The sequence below is a fragment of the Capra hircus genome, chromosome 3 (genome assembly GCF_001704415.2).
Source record: "Capra hircus breed San Clemente chromosome 3, ASM170441v1, whole genome shotgun sequence".
NCBI lineage: Eukaryota > Metazoa > Chordata > Mammalia > Artiodactyla > Bovidae > Capra > Capra hircus.
In genome coordinates, this window is record NC_030810.1 from 103,387,744 (window position 1) to 103,413,920 (window position 26,177).

At 48.8% G+C, this 26,177-nt stretch overlaps 3 protein-coding genes across 9 annotated transcripts; 2 read left to right on the forward strand and 1 right to left on the reverse strand.

Moving 5' to 3' along the window:
- Positions 2,620-9,494, reverse strand: S100A13 (S100 calcium binding protein A13). Of its 2 annotated transcripts, none has more exons than XM_005677497.3 (3): positions 9,372-9,494; positions 8,247-8,440; positions 2,620-2,847 (listed from the first exon to the last, which is right to left on the reverse strand). In XM_005677497.3, exons 2-3 carry the CDS (start codon positions 8,397-8,399, stop codon positions 2,704-2,706), a joined length of 297 nt encoding a protein of 98 aa, XP_005677554.1. In that variant the 5' UTR covers positions 8,400-8,440; positions 9,372-9,494; the 3' UTR covers positions 2,620-2,703. The 2 variants fall into 2 exon arrangements, with proteins under 2 accessions (XP_005677554.1, XP_005677553.1); XM_005677496.2 differs by lacking the exon at positions 9,372-9,494 and adding an exon at positions 8,598-9,354 and having other exon boundaries at positions 2,622-2,847.
- Positions 9,673-14,221, forward strand: S100A1 (S100 calcium binding protein A1). 4 transcript variants are annotated; one of them, XM_018046139.1, is made up of 4 exons: positions 9,673-9,690; positions 10,629-10,687; positions 12,584-12,736; positions 13,912-14,221. In XM_018046139.1, exons 3-4 carry the CDS (start codon positions 12,596-12,598, stop codon positions 14,053-14,055), a joined length of 285 nt encoding a protein of 94 aa, XP_017901628.1. In that variant the 5' UTR covers positions 9,673-9,690; positions 10,629-10,687; positions 12,584-12,595; the 3' UTR covers positions 14,056-14,221. The 4 variants fall into 4 exon arrangements, with proteins under 4 accessions (XP_017901628.1, XP_013832659.1, XP_013832652.1 ...); XM_013977205.2 differs by lacking the exon at positions 9,673-9,690 and having other exon boundaries at positions 9,867-10,687; positions 12,536-12,736; XM_013977198.2 differs by lacking the exon at positions 9,673-9,690 and having other exon boundaries at positions 9,867-10,687; positions 12,573-12,736.
- On the forward strand, positions 15,425-25,062 carry CHTOP (chromatin target of PRMT1). Of its 3 annotated transcripts, none has more exons than XM_005677491.3 (6): positions 15,425-15,722; positions 16,856-16,937; positions 18,381-18,534; positions 21,035-21,221; positions 22,043-22,180; positions 23,831-25,062. In XM_005677491.3, exons 2-6 carry the CDS (start codon positions 16,873-16,875, stop codon positions 24,034-24,036), a joined length of 750 nt encoding a protein of 249 aa, XP_005677548.1. In that variant the 5' UTR covers positions 15,425-15,722; positions 16,856-16,872; the 3' UTR covers positions 24,037-25,062. The 3 variants fall into 3 exon arrangements, with proteins under 3 accessions (XP_005677548.1, XP_017901629.1, XP_017901630.1); XM_018046140.1 differs by having other exon boundaries at positions 21,038-21,221; XM_018046141.1 differs by lacking the exons at positions 15,425-15,722; positions 16,856-16,937; positions 18,381-18,534 and adding an exon at positions 18,545-18,688.

A 26,177-nucleotide genomic window follows, 5' to 3' on the forward strand; every position in this document is an offset into this window, starting at 1 on the left:
AACCACCAGGAAAGGAGAAGCAGAGGCTGGTCAGGGCGGGTTTTGTGGCCTAGAGGGAATGAAAGACACGTGGCTTGAAAGATGTCCCCAGGGGATCTCTCTGTCCTTTAATGTGTCACACACACACACACACACACTCCTTTCCCCTCAAGGCCAATTTAGATAGTGACACTCAAGCCTGCCGAGGTCCCAGACCCCAGCCTTCCCCAGTCCTGCGGGAAGAGACTTGGGTCGGGAGGAAGGGGCCAAAGAAGCACAGCCTGGAGGAGGGAGCCGACTGAGGGTTGTCCGGGACTTCCTTTCAGTTCCCGGAGCAGCGAGCACGCAGGCTATCTGTCAGCTAACAACCTCTCCAAACTGGTTGGGCTAGCTACTCCTCCCTCCCTCAGAATTCCATGTCTTCCCTAACCAGACATTGCATTGCAACCCCCTTCCCCTAAACACACAATCTAGCACCCACGACAACATCCAGGGAGCCTGCACAGGAGTTTGAGGTGGGGGGACTCAGCCCAACCCCAAGGGCCCTCCTCAGCCGACGGGGAGGAAGAAGACAGGGGAGTCAGGGTGGCCAGGGGCTCCTTTCCTAAATTCTGAGATCCAGGCATACCTCTCAGTGTCCCTCCCTGGTCTCCTTCCAGGGTTCCTCTGTACTTTTGCCCTCAGTTGGGCTTCCTTGGTAGCTCAGCTGATAAAGAATCTGCCTACAATGCAGGAGACCCTGGTTCAATTCCTGGGTTAGGAAGATCCCCTGGAGAAGGGATAGGCTACCCACTCCAGTGTTTACAGGCTTCCCTGGTGGCTCTCGGAGAAGGCAACGGACGGCACCCCACTCCAGCACTCTTGCCTGGAAAATCCCATGGTCGGAGGAGCCTGGTGGGCTGCCGTCCATGGGGTCACACAGAGTCGGACTCGACTGAGCGACGTCACTTGCACTTTTCACTTTCATGCATTGGAGAAGGAAATGGCAACCCACTCCAGTACTCTTGCCTGGAGAATCCCAGGGACGGGGGAGCCTGGTGGGCTGCCGTCCATGGGGTCACACAGAGTCGGACTCGACTGAGCGATGTCATTTTCACTTGGTGGCTCAGACAGTAAAGAATCTGACTGCAATGCGGGAGACCTGGGTTCAGTCCCTGGGTTGGGAAGATCCCCTGGAGGATCAACCCACTCCAGTATTCTTGCCTGCAGATTCTCACGGACAGAGGAGCCTTGGCGGGCTACAGTCCATGGGGTAGCAAAGAGTTGGACGTGACTGAGTGACTAAGCACACAGGGGTGTCTGTGTCTCAATGAGAGGACCCTTCTGGAAGTGTCTTATTCTTTTTTTGTGGCCGCACTCAGAGGTATGTGGGACCTTAGTTCCCCAACCAGGGGTTGAACCCACATCCCCTGCATTGGAAGGTAGAGTCTTAGCCACTGGACCACCAGGGAAATCCCCAAAGTGTCTTATTCTGAGAATTCTTCTGAAGGGGTCTCAGTCTGGGGACCCCTCTGAGGGTATTTCAATCGCAGTGTTTCTCCAAGAGCGCCTCAGCAGAGGTCTCTAATAGCTCAGTCTGGGCGTCCCTCTTCGGGTATCTGTCTTGGAGGAACCACTCTGGAATGTCTCAAATGGACCCTCAGAGTCCCAGCCTGGTGTTGCCTCTGAGGTTTCTCTGTCCAGGGGTACTTACAGGGCAAATCTCAATCTAGGACCCTTTTCTGATGTGTGATGAGGAGACTGTCTTAGACTAAGCGTTCCTCTGGACTCAGCGGCCTCCTGACAGTAAGGCGGTGTCAGGCCCCGGAAGGCAGCACCTGCTGAGTTGCCCCACCCCTGCTCCCTCTGGTGGCAGAAAGTGTAAACCGCATGCCTCTCCAGCCAAGAAAGATGAGAACAGGGTCCAGTGTACCCACTGAGAGGATCCCAGTTCATCACAGAGGCTCTGGAATCTCAACCCAGTTTCATCTATTCTTTTTTTATTATTATTATTTATTTGGCTGCACCGGGTCTTAGTTGTGGTACACGGGCTCTTCGACCTTCACTGTGCAGGATCTTTAGTTAACAGGATATGGGATCTAGTCCCCCGACCAGAGATGAAACCCAATTTCTCCACATTGGAAACGCGGAGTCTTGGCCACTCCACCAGGGAAGTTCCAGTTCCACTTATTCTTGTCTTTGTGACTTAACCTCTCCAAAGTCTGTTTCCGCATCTTTGATACAGGACTTAAAAATAGTACTTACCTCAACAGCCTGTGAGAATTAACTAATACAAGAAAATGCTCAGCACCATTCCCAGCACAGACCAAGCCCTCAACACATGTTCACTGCTATCACTACCACCCAAGGACACAAACCCTGGGAATAAGAAAGTGAAAGCCAGGGCCAAGCCCCAGAGCAGCTGGTGGGATATAAGTCCCCTCACACGTCCCAGAGATCTCACTCTCCCTTTCACATATTCACTCATCAACCATGTATTACTGAGCACCTACCCGTTCAAGACCTGATGGTGCAGAGTATTTGAAGACGAATTATGTTGGTGCTCATAATTTTTGGACTTGCCCTCAGGTGGGGGCAGAGCTTTCCCACCCCCCTGGTCTCAAGAGAAGAAATCAGGATGGGTGTGAATAAGCAACATCTGTGTTTCACGGAGAAAGCTTTATTTGAAGGGAGTGGGGTTCAACCCAGCCATGCCATGCCGGCCCCCATCCCAACCAGCTGGCTTCACTTCTTCCGGATCTCCAGGGCCTTCTCTTTCCTCATCTCCTTTGCCAGCTCCCCAATCAGCCTCCAGTACTCGCTGAACTTGAGCTCTGAGTCCTGATTCACATCCAAGCTCTTCATCTTCTCATCTAAGGAGCCCACATCCTGAGGAGACACCACAGCAAACAGTGGAGTTAGAAACGACTGTTTTGACACAGGGAGATAGGGAAGAATTGCCAGGCACTGTTCCCGTCCCTCAAAGAGCACGAGGGCTACCCCCACACCTTCTGGATGAAGCTGCAGCCCCAACATGGCACTGCCCAGGTGCCCAACTCCACCAGGGGGAAGCAAAGGATGGAAGTGAGGAACCTCGTTATAGTGTGTGCTGTGATCTAAATACACCCACCATGGGGGATTGTGAACCATAAACGTGATGTCACTGAACGCAGAGTGGGGAAGAGACGCACAAATGGGCCTTCAACTGCAGGTGCCAGGAGGCTTCAGCACATCACTGCACCAGCCCTGGGATAAGCCCAAGGACACTTGGAGAGCCCTGGTAGGCAGGGACCCCCTCTGACCACCCTCAGAGTCTTCTCAGGGCACCCTCCTCCTTCACAGAAAGTTGGAGGAGTTCACAGCACTTTGCTGCCTGCTTGCATAACCCTAATCCCTTCTCATTCTTCCAGCTGGGTCACTAGCCTGGTAGATCAGGAGAACGGCAAGGACACAAGGTATCTGGTTTTCTAGGGGGTCCTTGGCCAAGTCTCTCCCAGCAGACCTGTGAAATCTAAGGCTATTCTAAGTCGGACCACCGTGATCAAAGGATTTGTTGCCAGATGGATAACCACAACAGAAAAGTTGACTGCTGAACGGCGGACCCATGTCGAACCAGACAAGGATGCCTCAGGCACAGCGCATGCCCAACATCTGAATCAAGGCTTTCCAGATCTATAGACGGCACGAAACTAATTCACAGAAGAGCTCAACAGGCTTTTTTAAAGGCCACAATCACACTTAACTGCAAAATACTATAAGCACTGCCAGTGGAAAGCAATTGCCAGTGTAACGCGGGGAGGGAGAGGGGAGACGTACAATCAGTCAAGAGAAAGAAACAAAAGGTAAAATTGTTAAGAAAGAAGACGTCAACTCACCCCTTGTTATATTAGCAATTATATAATTGTATACCTAGGAAAAACCAAAAAGAGCAATAAAAGCTAACATTTCAACAAGTGTAAGCATTTAATAGTGCTGACTGTTCCAAGCATTATGCTGAACATATTACATGCTTTCCATCATTCAGTCTTCATAATCTGCTAGAATGAAAGGCTCAAGGAGCACAGGGGCCTTGTCCATCTCGTCCACCACCATGATACCAATGCCTGGGAAAGTGTTTGGCATATAGTGGGGGCTTGTTCACTGCTATAACCCAAAGCCTAGGGCAGTGTCAGAATAGGACATAGTAGGCACTCAATAAACACGGACTGAATAAATGCAAGACCAGTCCAACCAGAACGGTATTACTATGAGTCCAGTTCACAGATGAGACATTAAGGCTCAGAAGGATTAAAGGACTCATCACAGATGACAAACTAGACCCTGTATTTGAACCTAGGTTGTCTAACTCAGAGCTTATGCTCTTAGCTGCAATTCTGTATTTCTTTCCCCCAAAAAGAAACTATTAGAAATGATAAAGTATCTGGTGACAATACTAATACTCAAAAACAAATACCATTTTGGAAATATAATGAAAGATTCCCCTTAAAATAGTAAAAAATAAATGGAAAATGTAGAACTATATTAAGCTTTTGTGAAGAAAACTGCACTGATGGATATGAAGGGAAACATGGATAAGATTGGGGGCAGGAGGAGAAGGGGGCGACAGAGGATGAGATGGTTGGATGGCATCACTGACTCAATGGACAGGAGTTTGAGCAAGCTCCAGGAGACACCGAAGGGCAGGGAAGCCTGGCGTGCTGCAGTCTGTAGCGTCACAAAGAGTCAGACAAGACTGATCGACTAAACACTGCCACCTAAGAGTCAGACACTACGCTAAGTGCTGAAAATAGAACAGTGAGCAGATCCCTCACCTTTATGAAAATAAAAATGTTTCCTACAATGGGACGGAAGGAAATTACATGTTACTTCTTGGTAACAGAAAATTATATAACGGAGGAACTTCCCCGGTGGTCCAATAGCTAAGACTCCACGCTCGCAATGCAGGAGGCCTGGATTCAATCCCTGGTCAGAGAACTAGATCCCACATGCTGCAACTCAGACTTGGCGCAGTCAAATAAGTAAATAAATATCTTAAAAATAAATAAAATTAAATTATGTAATGGAGGCTGTTGTGAAGAAACTGTCCTGAATGAAAACAGCTCTAGGGTAAAGGGGACAGAGGGCTATCCAGGTGGCACAGTGGTAAAGAATCCACCTGCTGATGTAGGAGAGGCAAGAGACACAGGTTGGATCTCTGGGTTGGGAAGATCCCCCGGAGCAGGCAATGGCAACCCACTCCAGTATTCTTGCCTGGGAAATCCCATGGACAGAGGAGCCTGGTGGGCTAGAGTCCATGGGCTAGCAAAGAGACACGACTGAGCAACTAAGCACACACCAGTCGTGACGTCTTAGGCTTCCCTGGTATCTCAGCAGTAAAGAGTCCACCTGCATTGCACAAGATGTGGAGATGAGAGCTCAATCCCGGGGTCGGGAAGACTCCCCTGGAGAAGGAAATGGCAACCCACTCCAGTGTTCTTGCCTAGAAAATCCCATGGACAAAGGAACCTGGCAGGCTACAGTCCATGAGGTCACAAAAGAGTCAACACGACTTAGCAGCTCAACAACGACAAAGAGACAGGGCACAGGACGTGATTTCTGTGCGCAGTGGCACGGGAGGGCCACTCTGAGGACGTGCCATCTGAGTCAAATGAGGAGTAAGCCTAGCAGACCCCTAGGGGATGTGCATTCTGAACCAGGAGAGGAAAAGCAGGGACGGCAAGTATAAATAACTCTCCCTGCTTTTGAGGAGTTTTACTACAAAGAGGAGCAGAGGTGTAAGGCATAGCTGGAGGGAATTACAGGGTGAAGGGCGGTTTTCTTTTAAGACGGGAGGTAGCACAGTGCGTTAGCAAACCGGTCAGAACAATCTAGTAGAGAGGGAAGTGTTAAGATTTTTTTTTTATGTGGGCCATTTTAAAAGGCTTTATTAAATTCGTTACAGTATTGCTTCTGCTTTACATTTAGATTTTTTGGCCACAAGGTATGGGATCTTAGCTCCCTGACTAGGGATCGAACCCGTGTCCCCTGCATTGAAAGGGGAAGTCGTAACCCCTGGACCACCAGGGAAGTCCCTACAGAGGGTAGTTTTGATGATGCAAGAGAAGAGAGGAAGAATTGGGAGAGTAACGTCTTTCAGAAGGTGAGAAGGGATGGGACTGAGCACATCAGCAGAGGCACCGGCCTTAAAAGCAGAGATAGATCATTCCCGTAACATGAAGGAAGGCAGGAATTGTGTTGATCAGTTAGTAAATTTGGGTGAGGACGCACATGGAAGTTTCCTGATGGCTTTTATTTTCTCAGTGAGAAAAGTTCTCGGTGACAAGGAGACTATGAGAAGGGGTCCTGGAGTTGAGGAGAAAGGAAAAGTTGTGAAATAATCATCTGAAAGGGCTGGTAAATGAATCCTGTAGGGAAATGGAGAATGACCAGGCATTGCCAACAGTCATAGATTTAAAGTGAGACAGGTCAACATGGAAGTATATTTTTCTCCAGCCAAATTCAGCCGTGTGGACGCAGAATGGTGGGTTTCACCAGCAAGCTAATGGAGCTGAAACGCTGGATTTAACCTGGGTTGAAATTTTGCCAAATACGTAGGACAGAAAGAAAGAGAATCAAGGGAAGTTGAGCACGTGATTATAGTGGTGAGCCTTAGAACCCAGCAGAGTAAGAAGGGAAATGAGGTCTCGAGGGATGGTGATGGAAGATGGAAAAGTGTTAATTAAGGTCAAGAGACTGAAAGTCCCAGTGGAGTCAGCATGGTGGGGTGGAGGAATGAGACAGAGGAATGGAACTGGAATGACAGGAGGTGGCAGATGAAGAGAGGCCTGGAACCAAGATTGTGGAGATACACACTGGTAATGACAGGATCCAAAAGTCTTGAACAGGGCAGTGGGGCAGAGAGCCAAGAATGCTGAGGTGCAGGAAGACAGGCTCTTTGAAAGGGAGGCATTCAAGAGATCGAAAGGCCCAGGTGTTGGATGAGTTGTCTGTGTGGATGCTGAGAGTGGCACTGATGAGAAGAAACACAGTAAGCCAGAAGCTGAAGAGCTATGAGCTGTCCAAGAATGGCAGGCGTCTGTCCGAGCTTCCAAGGAGCTGAGTGTCTCACGATGAAGGTGGAATTTCCTGGCAGTGCAGTGCTTAGGACTCCGTGCTCTCACTGCCTAGGGCCTGGGTTTGACCCCTGGTCCGGGAACTAAAAAAAAAAATCCCACAAGATGCACGGGTGCAGCCAAAAAGAAGAAGAAGGGATGGGGGGAGCGGGGATGGGAGAGGGAGAGTGGGGGAGGAGAAGGAGAAGAAACTATCTTTTGGAAGTTGCAATGAAAAGCAAAGAGGTCACGACCTGCATTTCCAGGCCCAGAAGGAATTAGATCTGGAAGAAAAACCAGTCATTATTTGACAGGGCTACAGGGAATGCTGTATTTCCAGGGGAGAGCCTGACGTTTCCTGTGAGAAGAGGAAGGGAGACGTTTAAGGCTGTAGGAGATATTGCAAATGATAGGCGATGAATTTCAGAGACTAGTTTGTAGGGGGGGGAAGCAGGGGTGGTGGTGGTTTTTTTTTTTTTTTTTCAATCCATATTCACACACTTTTGTGTGCCTGTGAATTTTCAGAAAGGATGTAAGTGAAACTGTGAACAGCCTGGGATGCTGTGCCAACCCAGTGCGGATAAAACGTAAATCCCTACCCCATCCTCTAAGTAGGAGAGAAAGAATGATGCTGCCAGTTGCATTACCGAGGGGATTCCCAGAGAGTGTGGGGAATAACCACAAACCACTTACAGGAGCCTCCTGCTTTGAGATTCTGCGACTCTATGAGTTTGGCTGTGTTTTTATTTTTAACAAACCCTTTCCCATAGCTGGGCCCCAGCTTCGATACATGTGAAGTGAGGACTTTGGACCATATTTTCTCTTGGCCTCCTTTCAGCTCTGATGGCCTATGAATCTTCCAGAAAGCAGCTCTGGGTCCAGTCCTGTGCTGGGAAAATGAAACCAGAGAGGCGCAGAGAGACCCAACAAAAACCCAACAGCATCTTCTGCAAGGAGCACAAAGCCCTCTGCAGCAACACACACGCACTCACAGTATTACCTAGTCACACACACACACACACACACACACACACACACACGCCAGGCAAGAACACTCAGACCATTTACACACGCAGTTGCCAGACCTTTCTCCTCAGTACACCTGTGGTCACCTTATGCTCAGCAATATCTCCTCACAGACCCAGTGTCCCACAGTCCCTGGCTCCCAAAAACGCATGCCCAGAGACCCCCACCCACCTTGAGCAGGTGAGGCAACTGCTGAGTGACCAGTTCCTTAAACTCATTGACGCTGAGGCTGCCTTTCCGGCCTTCCCGCCCTGCGAAGGTGAAGAAGGTGTTGACCACTGTCTCAATGGCCGCCTCCAGCTCAGTGAGTGGCTCGGCTGCCATCGGGACCTTGCAGCTGGAGCTGGTGTCCTCACGGGGCTGGCCTGCAGGAGGGGGAAGGAGAGGAAGGGAGAGTCAGGACGGCGCCCCCTGCCCTGGCGCTGCCACCTCAAGTCTCTGCCTGAGGAAGCCTCACAGGGAAGAAGGGAAGGGACAGGGATGAGGGGACGGAGCTTGGGGCAAGGGACCAGGCATCGGTACCTCAGCGTAAGGAGGCAGGAGTGTGCACTTCCAGAAACCCCTTCCTCTCTAGGTCTCGCAGTCTGGGGATCCTTTTGCTGTGTCCACGTCTCAGGGACCCCTGTGCGTTGGTCCCCCAGTCTGGAGACGCCTCCGTCTGGGAGGAGGCTTTCGGTCTGGGGTCTTTCTCTGGACTGCCCTCAGTCTCGGGTGGCCCTTCTGTGGGGTTTAGTCCCAAGACCCTTTCTTGGAGTCTCACCAGCCTCAAAGGGTCACGGGGTTGTTTGTCTCCAAAGCTTGTTTGTGCAAGGACCTGGGTCTCCACCCGCCTGCACTGCACCCGCCCCCACACACACACTGGCCGCTCTTCCCAGCAGAGAAGCCAGGGTCTGGCAGATGCCCAGCTGCGGTCAGGGCTGGCTCAGTCTGGACAGAACCCGCCTCTCTGTCGTCCCACTCGCATCTCCCCTCGGGGGCAGCTGGGCAGACTGTGGAGCTCAAGACCCCACAGCCCTCCCCGCCCTCGTCTCCCAGAAACGGCAGTCTGGGCTGGGTACTGGCACTCACAGTGGAGGCAGCGGTAGAGGGGGATGAGAAGGGGTAACGGCTGGGGCCATGCCCACTCATCCTCTCTTTTCCAGCCCACCCCCTCCTCTCTGCGAGGACTGTTGCTGGATTTCCCAAAGCCATTTCCTGAATCCCAGTCTAAGCCAGGTCCAGGGGAGGGACTTGGGAGCCCAGGGCGGAAAAAAAATGCTCCCCAGGCTCCCTCCGGGGTTAAAGGGAAAGACTCACCGGGGCAAGGAGATGGGGTGCAGCAAGCAGGAGCCCCGGGGCTGTGGTTTATAAACGTCCAGGAAGGAGGAGAGAGCCCCTCCCAAGCCCGGAGGTGTCAAGTTTCCGTCGTAGATTGTGGAGAGGGGACCTGCCCAATCACGCCTACCGCATCCCACCCCGGCTCCAGCAATCAGGCCAGGAATCCTGATCCCCACAACCCAGCCTCCCTGCCTCCACTTGGTGAGGGAGGGGACTCGCCTGGAGCTGCCTGGCCAGATCCCACCCCTCCCAATACAGGGAGCCTGCTGGCCCACCATACCCCCTCCTCTAACCAGGTGTATGTATATTTCCATTGCGGAGAAGGCAAGGGCACCCCACTCCAGTACTCTTGCCTGGAAAATCCCATGGACAGAGGAGCCTGGTGGGCTGCAGTCCATGGGGTCGCTGGGAGTCGGACATGACTGAGCGGCTTTCCTTTCACTTTTCACTTTCATGCATTGGAGAAAGAAACGGCAACCCACTCCAGTGTTCTTGCCTGGAGAATCCCAGGGACAGGGGAGCCTTGTGGGCTGCCATCTATGGGGTTGAATAGAGTCGGACACGACTGAAGTGACTTAGCAGCAGCAGCAAAAACCACTGCAGATTGAAAAAACCAACTGGGGGAGCTCAGCACTGAGAGGTCCCATCTAAGAAACACCACACAGGGCCTCTCAAAATGAGAGCCCACTAAGGACCCTGCAGCCCAAGACCTCCACAGAGGATCCAGACTGAGACCCGACAAACAGAGGGGGACCCAGGCTGAGTGCCCCGCACAGAGGAGACCCTGGATTAAAATCCCTCAGTGGGATTGTCAAGCTGAAACCCCTCAGGGAGACTCCCAAGACTAAATTATTCACCGAGGAGTCCCCTCCAAGATGAGCCCCCTCAGTCAGGTGCACGCACCTCCTCTCTGCCCGGCTGCACACCCATTATTACTGGGTGGGGAGGGTGGAGCGTGGGAGGAAGAGCCCAGAAGGCCTCTCAGTGTTTCTTCTTCCCAGGACCTTTCCCACCTCCCTTCCTCCTGGGCCCTGCCATTTGGGGCCCCCGCGTGGGGGTGGCATCCAAGGCTGGAGAAGAGGACACAGGGCAGCCTGTTTCAGCCCAGGAGACAGAGGGCGCCTCTGTCCACTCCTGGCCCCTCGCCCCACTGGGTGTCTGTCTGTGAAGGGGTGGAGCCGGTGTGGAGGGGGCGTCGCGGGGGAAGGACAACTGAAGACAGGTCTTCCCGCACAGCTCCAGGAGCCACATTTGCAGCCTCGTCTGCCTGTCCAGAACCTGCTCCCAGGCTGACAGTGAGTATCCTGCCCCATCTGCCCTGCTCCCTGCCCTGGCCAGCCTGGGGAAGAGGGGGCTTCAGCAGGGCTCCAGGAGACAGAGGATGATGGCACGGCAGTGCCCTGAGGGTCTGAGAGGAGTTTGGGATTTGGGGGAGACATTGTTTGGAAGGTGCTGGGGGGAGGCAAGTGAAGGTCAGAGGGAAATCTGGGAGTTCGGGGCAGGGCGGGGGGTGAGGAAGCCAGTGGGAACTCCAGCCACTGAGCTTCCAGGAGACCTGGGCCTCCTACCACAGAGCCCTCAAGAGCCCCCACAAAGCTCCCTCCATCTCCCAGGTGCTGGGGAGGAGACCCAGCTCTTGCCTTGCACCCAGTGGCATAAGAATAAGGAGGCAGATGGAACCGCTCCTTCTGCACGCCCACCCACCGGCAGCCTTGGTCTATCTGCCACCCCACCCAGCCTTGCCCAGGTTCCCTCCCAGAGCATGGACCATGTGATACCAGGAAGAGGGGGCACTGGGGAACTCTCCCCACTCCCACCCTCCCTTCATATGACCTCCCTTTCTCCTCCTCCTCCTCCTTGTCCCATGCCTCAGCTCCTCTTTCCTCTCATTCTTTCCCTTTGTTTTTCTGTCTACCCCCTCCCTGCCAAGGTCCTTTCAGAATGGCCCCTACGCAAAATCCCAGGCTGCTCGAGGTCTCCAGGCAACCTCTAGGTGCCCTTCCTGGATGGGGCTGGTAACTGAGCCAAGAGCACCCCTCCTTCTTCCTCCTTATCCCCTCTATCAGCCCCAGCTTGGGTTCCATCTCCCCCAGGTCTCTGTGACAACCGCTTCTCATGTCCGGAGTTCAGGTGACACATACAAGGGCTCCATTGAGGAGCTAGGATGTCATCTGATCAGGGCCCATTGTCTGACCCCTCAGGCCTGGGGAAGGATGGGGATACCTGATCTGAGATACCTGAGCTGCCCCCGGAGGCTGTGGAGGGGCCAACTGTCCCAAGGCCAAGGGAAAGAGGCCCCCTGGCTTGGTAGTCCCCTCTCTTCAACAGACCCCTCCATTTTTCCCCTCCTCTCTCCCAGCCCCTTGGATTCAGAAGACCTCACGCATTCAGCCTTTATCTCCCCAAACACATACCAGCCCCATCCTCCCTGCTGCCACTGTCCCAACATCACCCAAGTTGGCCTGGGGACAGGAGTGGCCAAGAGCAGAGACAAGATCCCACAGGTATCTCCTCCTCTTCCTTGGGAGCCCTGGCTCCAGGGAAAAGACTCAGACATTGCTCTTTCCCTTCCCACTACTGCCCAGTAGAAGGGCTGGTTCTGCAGAGAAGTAAGAGGAAGCAAACTCGAGGTAACGGAGGGAAGCCAAAGGGACATGTTCAGGCTCCCTCCCTATGAATCTTGGACCACCCACTCGGACTGCCACCCTCTCCACCAAGCTAACCAAGGGCTCCGGGCTGTTTACGGTGGGCCACAGAGTCAAGGTTATAGAGGGGAGCCCAGCCCACCATCCCCAAGAGCAGAGCTCGGCTGTGCTAGGCAGGCAATCCAAGGGTAAAAATAGAGCCAGAGGAAGCCAGACTGGGTCCTGTGACCACCCCCGCCTGCCTGCCCCACCCACCTCAGTGTCTGTCCAGGCAGCCAGGAGCCAAGCAGAGTCCACTCCAGGCCTCTAACGTGAGCCCAGCTCCAGCTGCTCCACCTCCATGCCCAAAGCCCTGACTCCCTCTGGCTAGGGTATGGATTGAAGGGCGCAGAGAATGAGTCTAGAAGTTCTGTTTGTGTAAAATCTCAGGAAGGATGAATTGTGGTGGGGATCCGACCTCATGGCTCTTTGAGCTGTGGGACCCTACCCCAACCCCAGGTACCCTAAGCATGGTCCAAGCTCACTTCCATGATGGGACGTGGGTAGGTGAGCTTCGAGATGGGCTCTGAGCTGGAGACGGCGATGGAGACTCTCATCAATGTGTTCCATGCCCACTCGGGCAAAGAGGGAGACAAGTACAAGCTGAGCAAGAAGGAGCTGAAAGAGCTGCTGCAGACGGAGCTCTCCGGCTTCCTGGACGTGAGCACAGGGTCGGGGTACAGGGTGGTGTGGGGAAGGGATGGGGGAACAGAGTAGCTCCTCTCTGCCATCTCCCCACCCCAGCTCAGCCCAACCATCAGTCTCCTCCCCCTCCCCCCCGGCCCCCACTCCTCTGGGTTCAAGTCAAAATGCCCTGATTTACTGATCACCTGTTAAGGGCTAGGCGATGTGTAGACGCATCAATAACGAAACACACAGTCTAGAAGGAAAAGACTGACACTTGCAAGCTAAGCTTGAACACCAGGAAGCACCCAGGGCCTTAACAGAGGCATCAGAAAGGACCATGGGAGAATGTTAGCCTAACTGAAGTGGGAGAGCCTCTCCAAAGAGGTGGCACTCAAGCCCCTGGGAGGTTATTAGAGTAAGTAAAGACATTTTAGGAGGAGGTACAGTATCTGAAGTTTTCCCAGGTGGCTCAGCCTCAGAATCCGCTCCAATCCAGGAGCCGTGGGAGACATCTCTGGGTCAGGAAGATCCCCTGGAGGAGGGCACGGCAACCCACTCTAATAGTCTTGCCTGGAGAATCCCATGGACAGAGCAGCCTGACAGGCTACAGTCCATAGGGTCACAAAAAGTTGGACACGACTGAAGCAACTTCACACGCACAATATCTGAACAGGAGGATGGGAGAAAGAAGATGGAATATGTTCAGTAGTTTTGATCGAACTGAAGGATGCAGAAAAGAAGCCAGTAGAAAGTGTACCAGCTTTTAGATTTTATGAGACCTGGGTTCACATTCTGATGCTACTACTTTCTAGCTGTGTGAGTTTGGGCATGTTCTTTAACCACTAAATGTCAATTTGTTTCTTCTCTAGAATGGGAATAATGAAACCCACTTCATACTAATTGTGCTAGAATTAAATGAGAATGCTTGTAAAGCTCCTAGTGCAGAACTTGTCACATTGTAGGCACTCAACATACCGTAATTGTTTTTATTATTCTGCCTTGTTAGGGAGCTAATTCTGCAGGCAACCGGAAGCCACAAATGTTTTCTTGGTTTTGAGGAGGGAAACAAGAGTCCTGTAATTATAAGTAGTTTTCCTCTTGCTCATCTCTGCCTTTTTCTCCCCAGTCAATCACCCCTCCCTCCATCCCCCTGATCCAGTGCTGTTCGTCTCCCTATATACCTCTCTCTCCACCTCCTCCCTCCACAGGCCCAGAAGGATGCAGATGCTGTGGACAAGGTGATGAAGGAGCTCGATGAGAATGGAGACGGGGAGGTGGACTTCCAGGAGTATGTGGTGCTGGTGGCCGCCCTCACAGTGGCGTGCAACAGCTTCTTCTGGGAGAACAGTTGAGGAGACGGCCCCAGCAGGCAGCGCCCTCCGCCTCTACCCTGCCATGCCTGCTCCTTCACCCTGCTTCCTCCTCACCTTACTTTTCCCTCCCCACCAACAAGGGCGCAAGAATAGTGGGCCAGGCCTGCAATTCTTCTTTCATTAAAGGCTTCTGTCTCACCAGCCACCAGTTGCTGTCTGTCTCCTTTGCTAACAGCACAGAGTAGGTGGACAGTATAGAGTAGGTGGGGAAATGAAGGCTGCTCACTCACAACTTGCCTTATTTGAGGAGAGATTTTTTTGGAGATAGGTCAAGGGACCCTTGCATCTTCCTATTTAAGGAATGCTGAAGGCCCAGGAAGGCTAGGATTCAAGGTTCCAGCCAGAAGTGGAGGATGTATGAAGCTAATACGTGTACCAGGGTCTCAGCTATAAAGGCAGAATTTCCCTTCAACCTTCAAAGAGTATTTACTGAAGACCTACCATGTGCTAGACATCGTATGGGAGCTGGGGACACAGCAGTGAGCCTAACAACACACAACCCTCAACGTCACATAGGTAAAGCCCAGTAAGGATACCAAAATATTAAACTCACAAATATACGCTAAGAAGGAAAAGGATCTGAGGCGCCTATACTGGGGGCAGGGGTGAAGATGTGTTCATTCTCTCATTCTTCAAACATTCGAGCCCTTTACTGTGTGTCAAAGCATAATAAAAATCACGTATAGGTCTGCATCAAAATCCACATGAATGGAAAACGGCGAGAGTGGACATGGAAACGGGAGGGGAGACGCAAAGGCCCCACAAAATAAGGATTTAAGAATATTCAGGCCAAGCTGGGGAGGGAAGTGAAGAGGAAATTATGGACGGACGGTGGTGAGTGGAGCAGAACCCAGCAGAGGTGTGCTCTGATCACTGGCTCCCCTGCCTCCGTTGGGGCTTTTGCTATAATCTACAATTCTCTGACCCGGGCCCAGGGTGAATAAGGGGAGTGCAACTACCCGAGTGCAAACTACCCGAGCCCAGTGGTCCGCAAGAGAGATCGAGGCACATCCGCCTGAAGAATTTTAGTTGTTCTGTCTTAGTTCAGGGGCAGAAGGACGCGCGAGAAAATACGGACAATTCTTTCACGGAGACCAAATCAGCCCAAGAGACGCAAATCACTTAAGCATCCGCAGCCCCCTAAACCCCAAGAGCGAAACCATTTGGCCACGCCCTTCCCCGGGCGGGGCGCTGCGTGTAATACAGAGGAGGCCTTCGCTAAAGTCCCGCCTTCTTCCTAGGGCTCCGCCCTAATCCCCGCCCAGGCGTGGCACAAGTTTTCCCGCCCCTCTAGGGGTGCGGCGGATCTGACGTCTGACGTAACTGCGTCGACGCCATTTTAGCCGGTCCCATTCCGCCCTGGGCGTGGCGGCCATTTTGTTTTCCACACCGAGCGGGAGTTGACGGCAGCGGCTGTAGTGAAAGGAAAGAAAGAGCAGGCCGGGTGAGCAGGCGGACCGGCCGACCGGACAACCAGCCAGCAGCAACGAACTAACTTAACAATCTACCGCTTAACACATCTAACCAACCGCCCACCAAGTTAACCCGAGCCCCTCCACCGTCAACTCAGGTTCGGCCGGCCCCCGGCCCGCCTGCCGCAGCCGTGGTGGCAGCCCCGGGAGGAGCACTGGCGTCCGTTTCCTTCGGTACGTGTCTGTGGTGAGGAGGGCGAGAGGTGGGGGAGCCGAGGGGCCCGGCAGACGCGGAGCAGGAGCTGGTGGGATGTGGAAGCAAATAGGGAGTCGGAGGCCCCGAAGGGGGCGGAGCCCGTGAGAGGGAGGCGGGGGAGACCCCGCTCTGGAAAATCGTCGCGGGATTGACGGAAAGGGTGGAATTTGATAGGGATGAAAAAGGAACGTTGGCGAGTTGAGTTACGTTGGCGGTCCTGACAGAGGTTTGAGATGAAAGGAGGATTACTCGACTTCAAGGAGCGTTGGAAAGTAATGGCGGCTTTAGGGTTAAATTTTGTGGCGCGCTCTCTGGGAGCGCACTCCCAGGGGAATGCTCGTGGAGGAAATCTTTCCTATTCCCTCCCTCCCCCAGGTCGCCAGGCCCTTGCTGATGCCCCAACTTGATTGCGAAATTGGTATACCTGTGTCATCTCTCTAGTTCAGTAGTTCTCAGTTTTAGCTGCACGTGCGAAGCAGCGAGGTAGACGTATTTTCCCTTGCTATATAAGTGGCTCATCCCCAGACTTCACCATCAGAGATTGTGCTTGAAATGGTGTGGGCCCAGGCTTCTGAGTGCTTTTTGTTTTGTTTTTTAAAGCTCCTTGCCGCCAAGGTTGAGAAGGACCGCTGTTGGATGAAAAACCAGACTCTTAACAACACTTGCTTTGGGTCTGCCATTTTGGAGGCTTGGGCAGATATTTTCTGTCCTGCGGCCTTGCAACATACGGTGTGTGTGTTCAGTCGTGTCCTACTCTTGGCGACCCCATAGACTGTAGCCCTCCAGGCTCCTCTGTCCATGGAATTTTTCAGCCATGAATACTGGAGAGGGTTGCCATTTTTCTACTCCAGGAGATTTTCCATATCCTGGGATAGAACCCGAGTCTCCTGCATTGGTAGGCGAATTCTGTACTACTGCACCATCTGGGAAGCCCCAGGAGTTTATTAGTTTGAAGTAACTAGCTTCTGTTTAAGTACCTGAAATGAGTTTTGGTGTGATTGTTGATAAGTCATTGATAGAAACCTTTTCATTCATTTTGGGGTCTTTGGGTCTTGTTGAAATGAGAGAGTCGCCATTCTGGATTGCTCATTCTGCCCATTGTCCTTTGTAGATTCTCGGGATTTGAAGATGGCTGCACAGTCCGCGCCGAAAGTTGTGCTAAAAAGCACCACCAAGATGTCTCTAAATGAGCGGTGAGGCAGCCAACAGCAACTTCAGCTCGTTCATAAGAAAACATTACTTAAATTGGCGCTGGGGTCCAATGCACAAAAGTCTGTTTTAAACTAAATACCAACAGAAGGCTACAGACCTCTGTTCTTAGTTGCATCGTATGTGGTACACAAAACAAATTGGGCGGTTGTTTCAAAACCCCTTATCAGTAGATTTTTATATTATGCTATCTGAAATATTTATCTGGTGGGATGTATTTTAAAAAGACTCCTCACACCCTCCCTTTTCTTCACATATTTTTACATTGATACAGGGGTGGTGCAGCTCAGTAGCATGACCCTGGCTGCAGTAGGCTTGCTGCCCAGTCCAAGGCCAGCAGTGTTGTGTCTGGCCTGTAAGAGGCAGGTAGCAAGCTAAGAATATGTCCAAAGGCCCTTGAATGTCATTCTTGGGCCTTGTAAGAGGCACTTGCTTTGCTCCATTTCACTTTCTTTCCACTCTGCTTTAGTTTGTTTTTGTTTTCAATTCTTCTACAGTTGAGTGTTCTCTTTCATCCCATTAAACTTAACTTGACAGGAGTAATAGAAGAGTGTCTTCACCAGCTCTTAGATGATTGAACTAACCTTTTCAGAAGTTATCGTTTGGAGTCAGAAAAAATAATCATTTGATACTAAAAGAAAGTTACAGTATTTAAAGGCACTTTCTGTCTGAGAGCTTTGTTCATTGAGTGCCTTTGACTAGTGACTTTATTAAGCTGATATTAGACCACTAAATGATTTACTTATGTTTGTCTTTTCTGAAGCATATTTACTTCTCTTTATCTCTTAGGGTGTGTTACTCTGATTCTCCATATTTGCATATTACTAAGTGGAAATGGCAACCCACTCCAGTGTTCTTGCCTGGAGGATCCCAGGGACAGGGGAGCCTGGTGGGCTGCGGTCTATGGGGTCGCACAGAGTCGGACACGACTGAAGCGACTTAGTAGCAGCAGCAGCAAGTGACCAAATACATGAGAAAATGTGATATGCTCTTACAATTTATGTGGGTATATCATTTCCATGGGCTTTGAAGGTGCTCTTGTCCTTCGTGTATTTGCCCGTAAAATAGCACCCTCAGGTCTCCTGAGGTTTTGGCTTGCATTGTCCGTCTTTGAAACTACATCTTCTGTCTCTTGTCATCATATCTGCTTATTGCGTGTTTTTCATGCTTTCCACCTCTAAAAGCCGTTACCTGAGCCCTTGTTATCACTTTTGATTGAATGTGCTACACTTAGCTGCATTTCTGAGTTTCTGATTCTTGCAAGTTTGTGGAAGCAGAGGAGTCTTGAACCCACATCAGCACTGATCTAAGTGTACCACTTTAAGTTCGTGGGATCTGGAGCTCCTGGTCTAGCAAGCCATGAAAATGCCAATAAATGTTTTGTAATAAAGCTTTTATTTAAACATCCATTTTGTTCGACCTTGAAGCTTTACTAATATGCTGAAGAACAAACAGCCGATGCCAGTGAATATTCGGGCTTCGATGCAGCAACAGCAGCAGCTAGCCAGTGCCAGAAACAGAAGACTGGCCCAGCAGATGGAGAATAGACCCTCTGTCCAGGCAGCATTAAAACTTAAGCAGGTGAGAGCATGGGTCGTAATGCTCCAGAAGCAGCTGATCTGTCAGGCAGTCCACTGAGGCTGTCAGGACATGATGGGCAATTATGAGGTGGCTCAGGGCAGAAGCTGAACTTCTCTGGAGGAGAGAGAAGCTCAGAGGATTCCCATTTGGGCAGGTAACAATAAGTAACTTTTTGTTGTCTTTCTCTTTTAGGGAGTTTGCCATCAGTGTGGCCTGTTTCTATGTTACCAATGAGTATTAATCTCTTGTTTTCTGATCCTTTGCCCTTAAGAATAGATTGACTGGCTTTTCCACAAATAATTTTTAGTTTCTGTTTTAGATGATCTTCAAAAGTCCTATATTCCCCATTAAATTATTTACAAATTAGGGAAATGACTTTATTCTTGCTTCCCTAGTACAGGGAATCTGAAAGGCCTCTTGGTCAAAGGTTTTCAGTGCTAAACAGTGGAAAAAGTAGGGTGACCCTCATCTCCACAGCACCTAAAGTCTTGTCAGTAAAATAGAACAACAGCACTGAGTAATTTAAGAGTTAGTGGGTTCGCTTTCAAATTTCCGTTAAGAAATAATCCTATTCAGATCTGAAATAAAACCTGCTCTTTATTATTCATAGACTTTTTATGCAAGTCCGGACAGTGGCGGTGGAAGGATATGTCCAAGCTGTGGCTGGGCGTCTGGAGGGCGGTGCCATGCAACTGTAAGGACTTTAACTGGAAGCACTGCATGGCTGTGCATAAAATCAGCAGTTAAATATAACACCCTTCCACCCCCACCCTGAACCATTGGGCTCATTGACCAAAAATAAACAAGGCCTTCTGCTTCAGCTACCGTAAGCCTTGGAGTGGCTGCATTCATCCCTGACTCAGGAAAGCAGTAAAAAGCACCACTGTTTTCTAAGAGTAAATATTAAAAATTGCTGAAGACAAGTCTGACATTATTCCAAAGGACCATTTTAACAAGCTTTAAATATAATCTGTGCAGAAAGTAGCCTCTAGAGCAGTGGTGTCCCGTAGAACTTTCTGTGATGATGGAAATGCTCTATCTATAGCTGTGCTCTCCAGTAGCCATTAGCCACGTGACTGTTGAGCACTGAAAATATAGCTAGAGTGATTGGGGGGCTTAAGTTTTTTACTTTATTTTACTTTTTTTGCTTGTAATTTAATAGCCACGTGTGGCTAGTGGATACCTTAGCCTATAGCAAGCACAGCTCTAGAGTGGAGACTGGATGGTACAGCTGACATACTTGAGCTTCTTGTTAAGTTAGAGAACAGGGTTTGGTGGCAAGGCAGGACTGGGAAGAGAGAAGAACTTTTAAGTACTATAGTCTCCCCTTAAAGCACAGATCTTGAGAGGATATACTTGGAATGACCAAACACAACAGACTTGTAGAATGAAGTCCTGACCTCGTGTCATTCAGAGCCTATCCCTCTGATAAGCAGTTTGTAATCTTAGGCTAATAATAATAATTCACAGCATATGGTTGCAGAGAAAATCATTTGTAGTAACTTGTGTGTGAAGCCTGAGGATACTTAATGTATTTTCATTCATATTGACTTAGTCTTTTTAGGAGAGCAGGCTTGCTAGGGCTTTGGTGTTCAAGGCAACACAGTCATCCATTCCTTTGAAGGAATTTAATTGTCTGAGATCTCGTTTTCATGGTTTCTCTTTGAGGGACAGATTATTGAAAAATCTATATGGTATATCCTTGTTCTCACATGTGACCCTCAGTTTTATGGTTATAGCTCAACTCAATTCTAATGCAGGTTCGGCTGGTTTTCTCTGGAGATGTATTTGAGTTATATGTTTATTATAAATTAAAGGTCATTATACTGACTTAATGGAGCTGTTTGCAAAGGTAGACATGGAATTATCACTATTTAAGATATGTAAGGAAAGGAGATTTGACTTTTTTGTGTTTATTTACATCTTAAGGTAAAAAGTGGACCGTCTGGAGATAGATACTCAGAGGAAAAATGGACACACTGGCCTCTTTGACTGAGAAATCAAACTTGTTCTTATGTCACAAGAACTCAAATGAACTTATAATTTAAATTTTGCCCAGAGTGTGATGAACTTCCTATGGTGTTTGAGTAAGCCTTTGAAGAGAGTGGTAGTCCTTGGGCAGGTATGAATCAAGTCATATTATTGTCAACTGGTGGTTCAAAATCAGCAGAATCCACGATTTGAAATACAGTGTTCTTATTAAAACTTACATTCCAAATAGTGGTGTATGACTTCTGTAGCCAAACTAGTGAGATAGTTTGTGGTGATGCCAATTTCATGGAACCATACTCAAGCTTCTTAGAAGCTCCGGATCAAAACTCTGCTTCTCTTACACTGTGTTCTGAGGCAAAGGCTTGCTTCTGGTTTGGGATCCTTGACAGCAAGTGCAGGTTTATTTCCCACCACACAGATATCTCGCTTCTTTTTCTCTGCACTTTTAGTTGCTGAATCCCATTGGATTGCTTTTTTGATCTCAATTCCCTAACACCTTTTCTTCCAGAAGAGCTTAAAGCAGCGCCTGGGTAAGAGTAACATCCAGGCACGGTTAGGCCGACCCATAGGGGCCTTGGCCAGGGGAGCAATCGGAGGAAGAGGCCTGCCCATTATCCAGAGAGGCTTGCCCAGAGGAGGACTTCGTGGGGGACGTGCCACAAGAACCCTGCTTAGGGGCGGGATGTCGCTCCGAGGTCAGTGCTGTGTACCTGACAATTGTTCGGGACCCACCCGCTTCCCTTTTCTCTTGGGCTGCTATGGACACATTTGTTTAACATCTTTAAGCCTGAATTTGTATTAATATAATTAATAACTTTTGAAATCACGTATTTTTAATAGTGCTGCATGTCTTTTATCGATACCATTCCTTTTCTGATAATGTGCAATGGTGAGAGGCTATGACCTGCGTAACAACAGGTAATTCATGTCATCTCCATTCCATCTTAAAACACCCTGCTGCTGCTTGAATCAGAGCACATTCAAGTTCTAGAAATAAGTCAAATTAAGAAATTTATGGGTCTTTTGGCCTATATCTTAACTAATCATCTGTTCCTGGTTCTGTTCTAGTGAAACACTGTTACACCTGGAAAAAAAGCACAAGTTGACCCATAGCTCTTAATTATATGTAACATTTTGGGCACTGTTATACTGTTCCCTGTATAGTTCTTGTCCCCTGCAAAAATGTACTAAGAACAGGAATCATATCATTTATTTTTAAATCTATCATGATGCTAGGTACCTATCTATGATTATTCAATGTATACTTATTAATGTATATACTTACTAATTGATTTAACTGCCAACTTCTTCCAAAAATGGATTTGTGGTCAGACTTGTTGAATTGATTGAATAAAGAGCAGCTTAATCTGTTCATACTCAGTGTGCAGCTTGCCCCACCCAACCTAAAAATTAACTGAATTAACTCTCATTTAACCCTCACCGCCTGCCTTTGGTTAGAATCTACTTTGTCTCTCTTGGATTTACCTGCATATACATTGTATGCCTCCTCTCCAAGGTCAAAACCTGCTCCGAGGTGGACGAGCCGTAGCTCCCCGAATGGGCTTAAGAAGAGGTGGTGTTCGAGGTCGTGGAGGTCCTGGGAGAGGGGGCCTAGGGCGTGGAGCTATGGGTCGTGGCGGAATCGGTGGTAGAGGTTAGTCAGCTACCAACTTCAGAGACTAGCTTCCCCTTATTTCTCTCCCTTCAAAACTCAGAGCCACCTTTCTGCACAGCTTCAAGTCATAGGCAGGCTTATTTGTTTGTCTTGTTTGTTTTATGAAACTGGCTTATTTTCTAAATACACATGCTGGTAGTGTGAAAGTCTGTCATGGGTTTTCCAAGAACAGTGAGGTATGTGTTACAGAGCCAGATTATATGCAGTCTTTCAGGCTCTTGCAAATTTACAGTGTATTATTAAAATGACAAGATGGTCAGTTAAGGGTTTTATCTTTTTTTGTCCCTACCCACCACCACACAATCCACCTCGTAGCTCAAAACCCTACTTTGAGTCTAATAATAGAGAAGAGGGGGGTGAACAAAAGTAAAGCAGAGTTAAAGAAGATGGTAGGCTTGGAGCTAGGTATTGACTCGGTTTGTGTCTATGCAAAACCAGAGATTTTTCCATCAAAGTAGAAAAAGCAAGATGGTATTGTGTCAGTTAATTAACTGACTCTTGTTGATAATCTTACCTTCAGACTTAGTGATACTTGTCTTGTGACTTCATGGCCCAGATTGGAAAAGAATTTTTAATGGTGTTGCTGCTGTTAATACCAAATCTCATGGGAGTTTTCTGGCTTAGAGCTTAGTGGAAAACTCCCATCGACACCTATCCAGGAAAAAAATACATACATTCTTGTAGCCCCTGTATATATTTGCTTTGGTCCTTTTTTTAAAGTGTGTGGTGGGTCTTCCATAATTTATAACCTTGAAGTAGCCAGGGGATAGTAACTGTTGAGAAAGGACATTTGATAACTTGAGGGTTTATTTTCTTCTCTCGCATTATATGTTGCTTGGCTTATTGAGTGAAGTGCAAGCTAGTTTGGGTTTCAGGATGAAATAGCTTGTTCAAACTATCTTGACTTGGTTTCTGAGAGACATCACAAGGATTTTGTGGGGAGGAGTCTAGAGTAGCTTTTCAGAAAGCTGGGTATGTTTTGTTAAGTGAATTGAAACCACCTCTCAGATAACCGTAATTGTTACAATGTGAATAGAATCAGGAGATAGAAATGGCTGGAACTTCTCCAAGTGTTTTTTCCCAACTCCCTTAATTGTTCCTATGTCAGAATAACTCCTCAGTCTCCTGACATAGGATCAGCCAGCTCCTTAGGTATGATAAATTTGAGGAGAGATGAGCTAATTTTTCTGAAGGATCGCCAATAAAGTTTTAATTTGAAAACTGTCTAGCTTCACATCCCTGTTTCTCTGTGCCCTTGTTACTTCTCCCTATCTTACTAAGTGGAGTTATCTATAATGTATTTGCATTTTAATTATAAGCTTATAGTGAGTCTCAAATTTTTTTAGTTTCTCCATTTTGAGAGAGATTGAGAAATTTTAATTATCAGTTATTTTCCCTTTGATAGAATTTTTAAAATTAGCATTTAGAGATGAGCATGTAATAAGGGATTCATTATGTGTGCTTTCCATGTGTTGCTTTCTACCCAGTGTGTTTCCTGTTTTTCCAGATTTCTCCTCTTTGCCCTGCCCTTCAGCCTTTCTCAGCTAGGCCCCGCTGCTCTGAGGGGCATTTACCATAGTACCCATTAAACATACTTGTAACTGTTTTCTTCTTTTTCCTTTGGGCCAGGTCGGGGTATGATAGGTCGGGGAAGAGGGGGCTTTGGAGGCAGAGGCCGAGGCCGTGGACGAGGGAGAGGTGCCCTTGCTCGCCCTGTACTGACCAAGGAGCAGCTGGACAACCAGTTGGATGCGTACATGTCGAAAACAAAAGGACACCTGGATGCTGAGTTGGATGCTTACATGGCTCAGACAGATCCCGAAACCAATGATTGAAGCCTGCCCACCCTCCTGGAAGACTCTTGTTCAAGCCACACATCTGTAAATAACCTTAAGATAACAGATGAGAAGAAAGCTGACTGATACTGAAAGGACCTATCCTAATAGGCTCTGGACTGACTTGCCACCAGTTTGTGCATTTAGTTGTGTTCCTTTTACTTTTTGATACTATGTTGTATGAAACCCTTTTTTTCCCCTCTGACTGGGGTTTGCTTTGGTTTGTTATTTGGTGGGGGGAGGGGTTTCCTTCACCCAGACTTTTCTTTGAACATGAATGTGTTGGCCTTGTGGCTAGTATACCCTCTTCCCCCATCTGCCTCCCCTCATCTGTCATATGCTTTGACAGTCTAACATTTCCTCTGTTCATTTTGGTGCCCCCGTGAAAAAGTCCCAGAAAGAGCCCACCAGTGTTCCACCTTAATGTCTTAAGTTTCTGAGATAGAATTCTGTTTAACATTTTTAATAGCCTCTTTAAAGTGTTCAGAAAATCTGGAGCTCATAAATGCATTCTGCCACATTGATGTTTTAGTAAATTGGGAACACTGACATAGCTACAGGGCTACCAAACACGTTACACGTGCTAGCAGCTCTGATTTAATTAAAGTTATTACCGTGTACACTTATACCACTTAACCATCGTGCTGGTTTGGATATGTGCGCTTTCTACCTGGGAATGAGATTTATAAACTTTCCCTCTTGGTTTTGCATCATGCTCTAAGGGATGTTTTGGGGTTGGCTTAACATCCTACAAAAGAGGAGAAAGCCTTTTGGTTTGCCACATGCCTCAGAATGGAAAGGGCTGAAAATTGATGACAGATACCTGGTGGGAGGGGTCAGAAGATAACCTTGCAAAAGTGCTGTTATCCTTCTGTTTACCCCAGACCAGTCTTGGGCTTCTCCATTTGTTGACCCTCTTCTTACTCCCCATGAAGGTTAAAGTTCAGCCATAGTCTCAACTGTTCAGTTTCAGTAGAATCTTTGGTTTCGGGTTCATTACAACAAGAAATTGTTCTCTCAAATCCATCCAGGACTTTCTCTTGATTTGTTGGGCTATTTCAAATGCTATGGCCACTATAACAATATTTTAAGATACACCTGTAGAGTTGTGAGTCCTTCATAGTTGTATTAAAATTCAGGGTGGGGAGGGTGAGAGTTTGGGACAGAAAGTGAACAATTTTCCCTCTTTTGAATAATCCCCAAGGCAAGATTAACCGTACTTAGTAAAGTACTAACTCATTTGGTGCATAGCAAGCTCAAAGGCATTACGTACTCCCAGGACTGGTTTCCCTTTTCCCCAGTGCTGTTTAAGGGAAAAGAAGAACCTAACCACCTCCAATCAAACCAGTTACCATTGAGCTACTTAGAACTCTGACTCCAGTAGACCCCCAAGACTGTTTTGTTGCAGAGGTACTGATTGGCAGTGGGCAGGCTACCCCTTAAGATCTTCACATCCAGGGCTTGCTGGACATGTTTGGGAGAAAGGGCGGGAGCTGCAGGGTGAGTGGGTCCCTTTACCCTCTTCAAGCACACAGTTTGATGTGATCTAGTCTCTGAGATCCCTCACCACTGTCCTTCCCAAATACTTTGAACTTAGCAGAAGATGACTAACATGTATGTGTTCTTCTGGATATTTTTAAGTTGGTATCTGGGACCATCCTCTAAGCCACTGAGATCTGTAAGAAAAGGGGTGAAAGAGGCACTGAGGCATCCTGGGGGTAAGGGGTTGCTTTGTGGGTCCCAGTGAAGCTAGGCAATGAGGCGACCCCTGGAGCTTAAGCCCTCTTCCCTCTCCTTCCTCTATATTCCTCTAACCACTCCCTCTTTTTTCTCCTACCCCTTGAAAGAATTTCCAGTGTGAGTAAAGGAACTGCCCTCCCAGTCATGGGCCCTGCAATCCCTCCTGTTGCTCACTGCAGTTCCAAATCTCCTTGAGACCTATTCCTGCTTCTGCCAAACTCGGTCTTAATGAGTGCCTAGTCTATGGGGTCGCACGGAGGTGGACACGACTGAAGCGACTTAGCAGCAGCAGGTGGAGTAGAGAGTGATGAGTCAGCCTAGCTCCTGGGTCAGCCTTTTACTCATTCACCCACCATCTGCCAAGGACTTACAGACATGAACACATCGTTTGTTAGGCATTT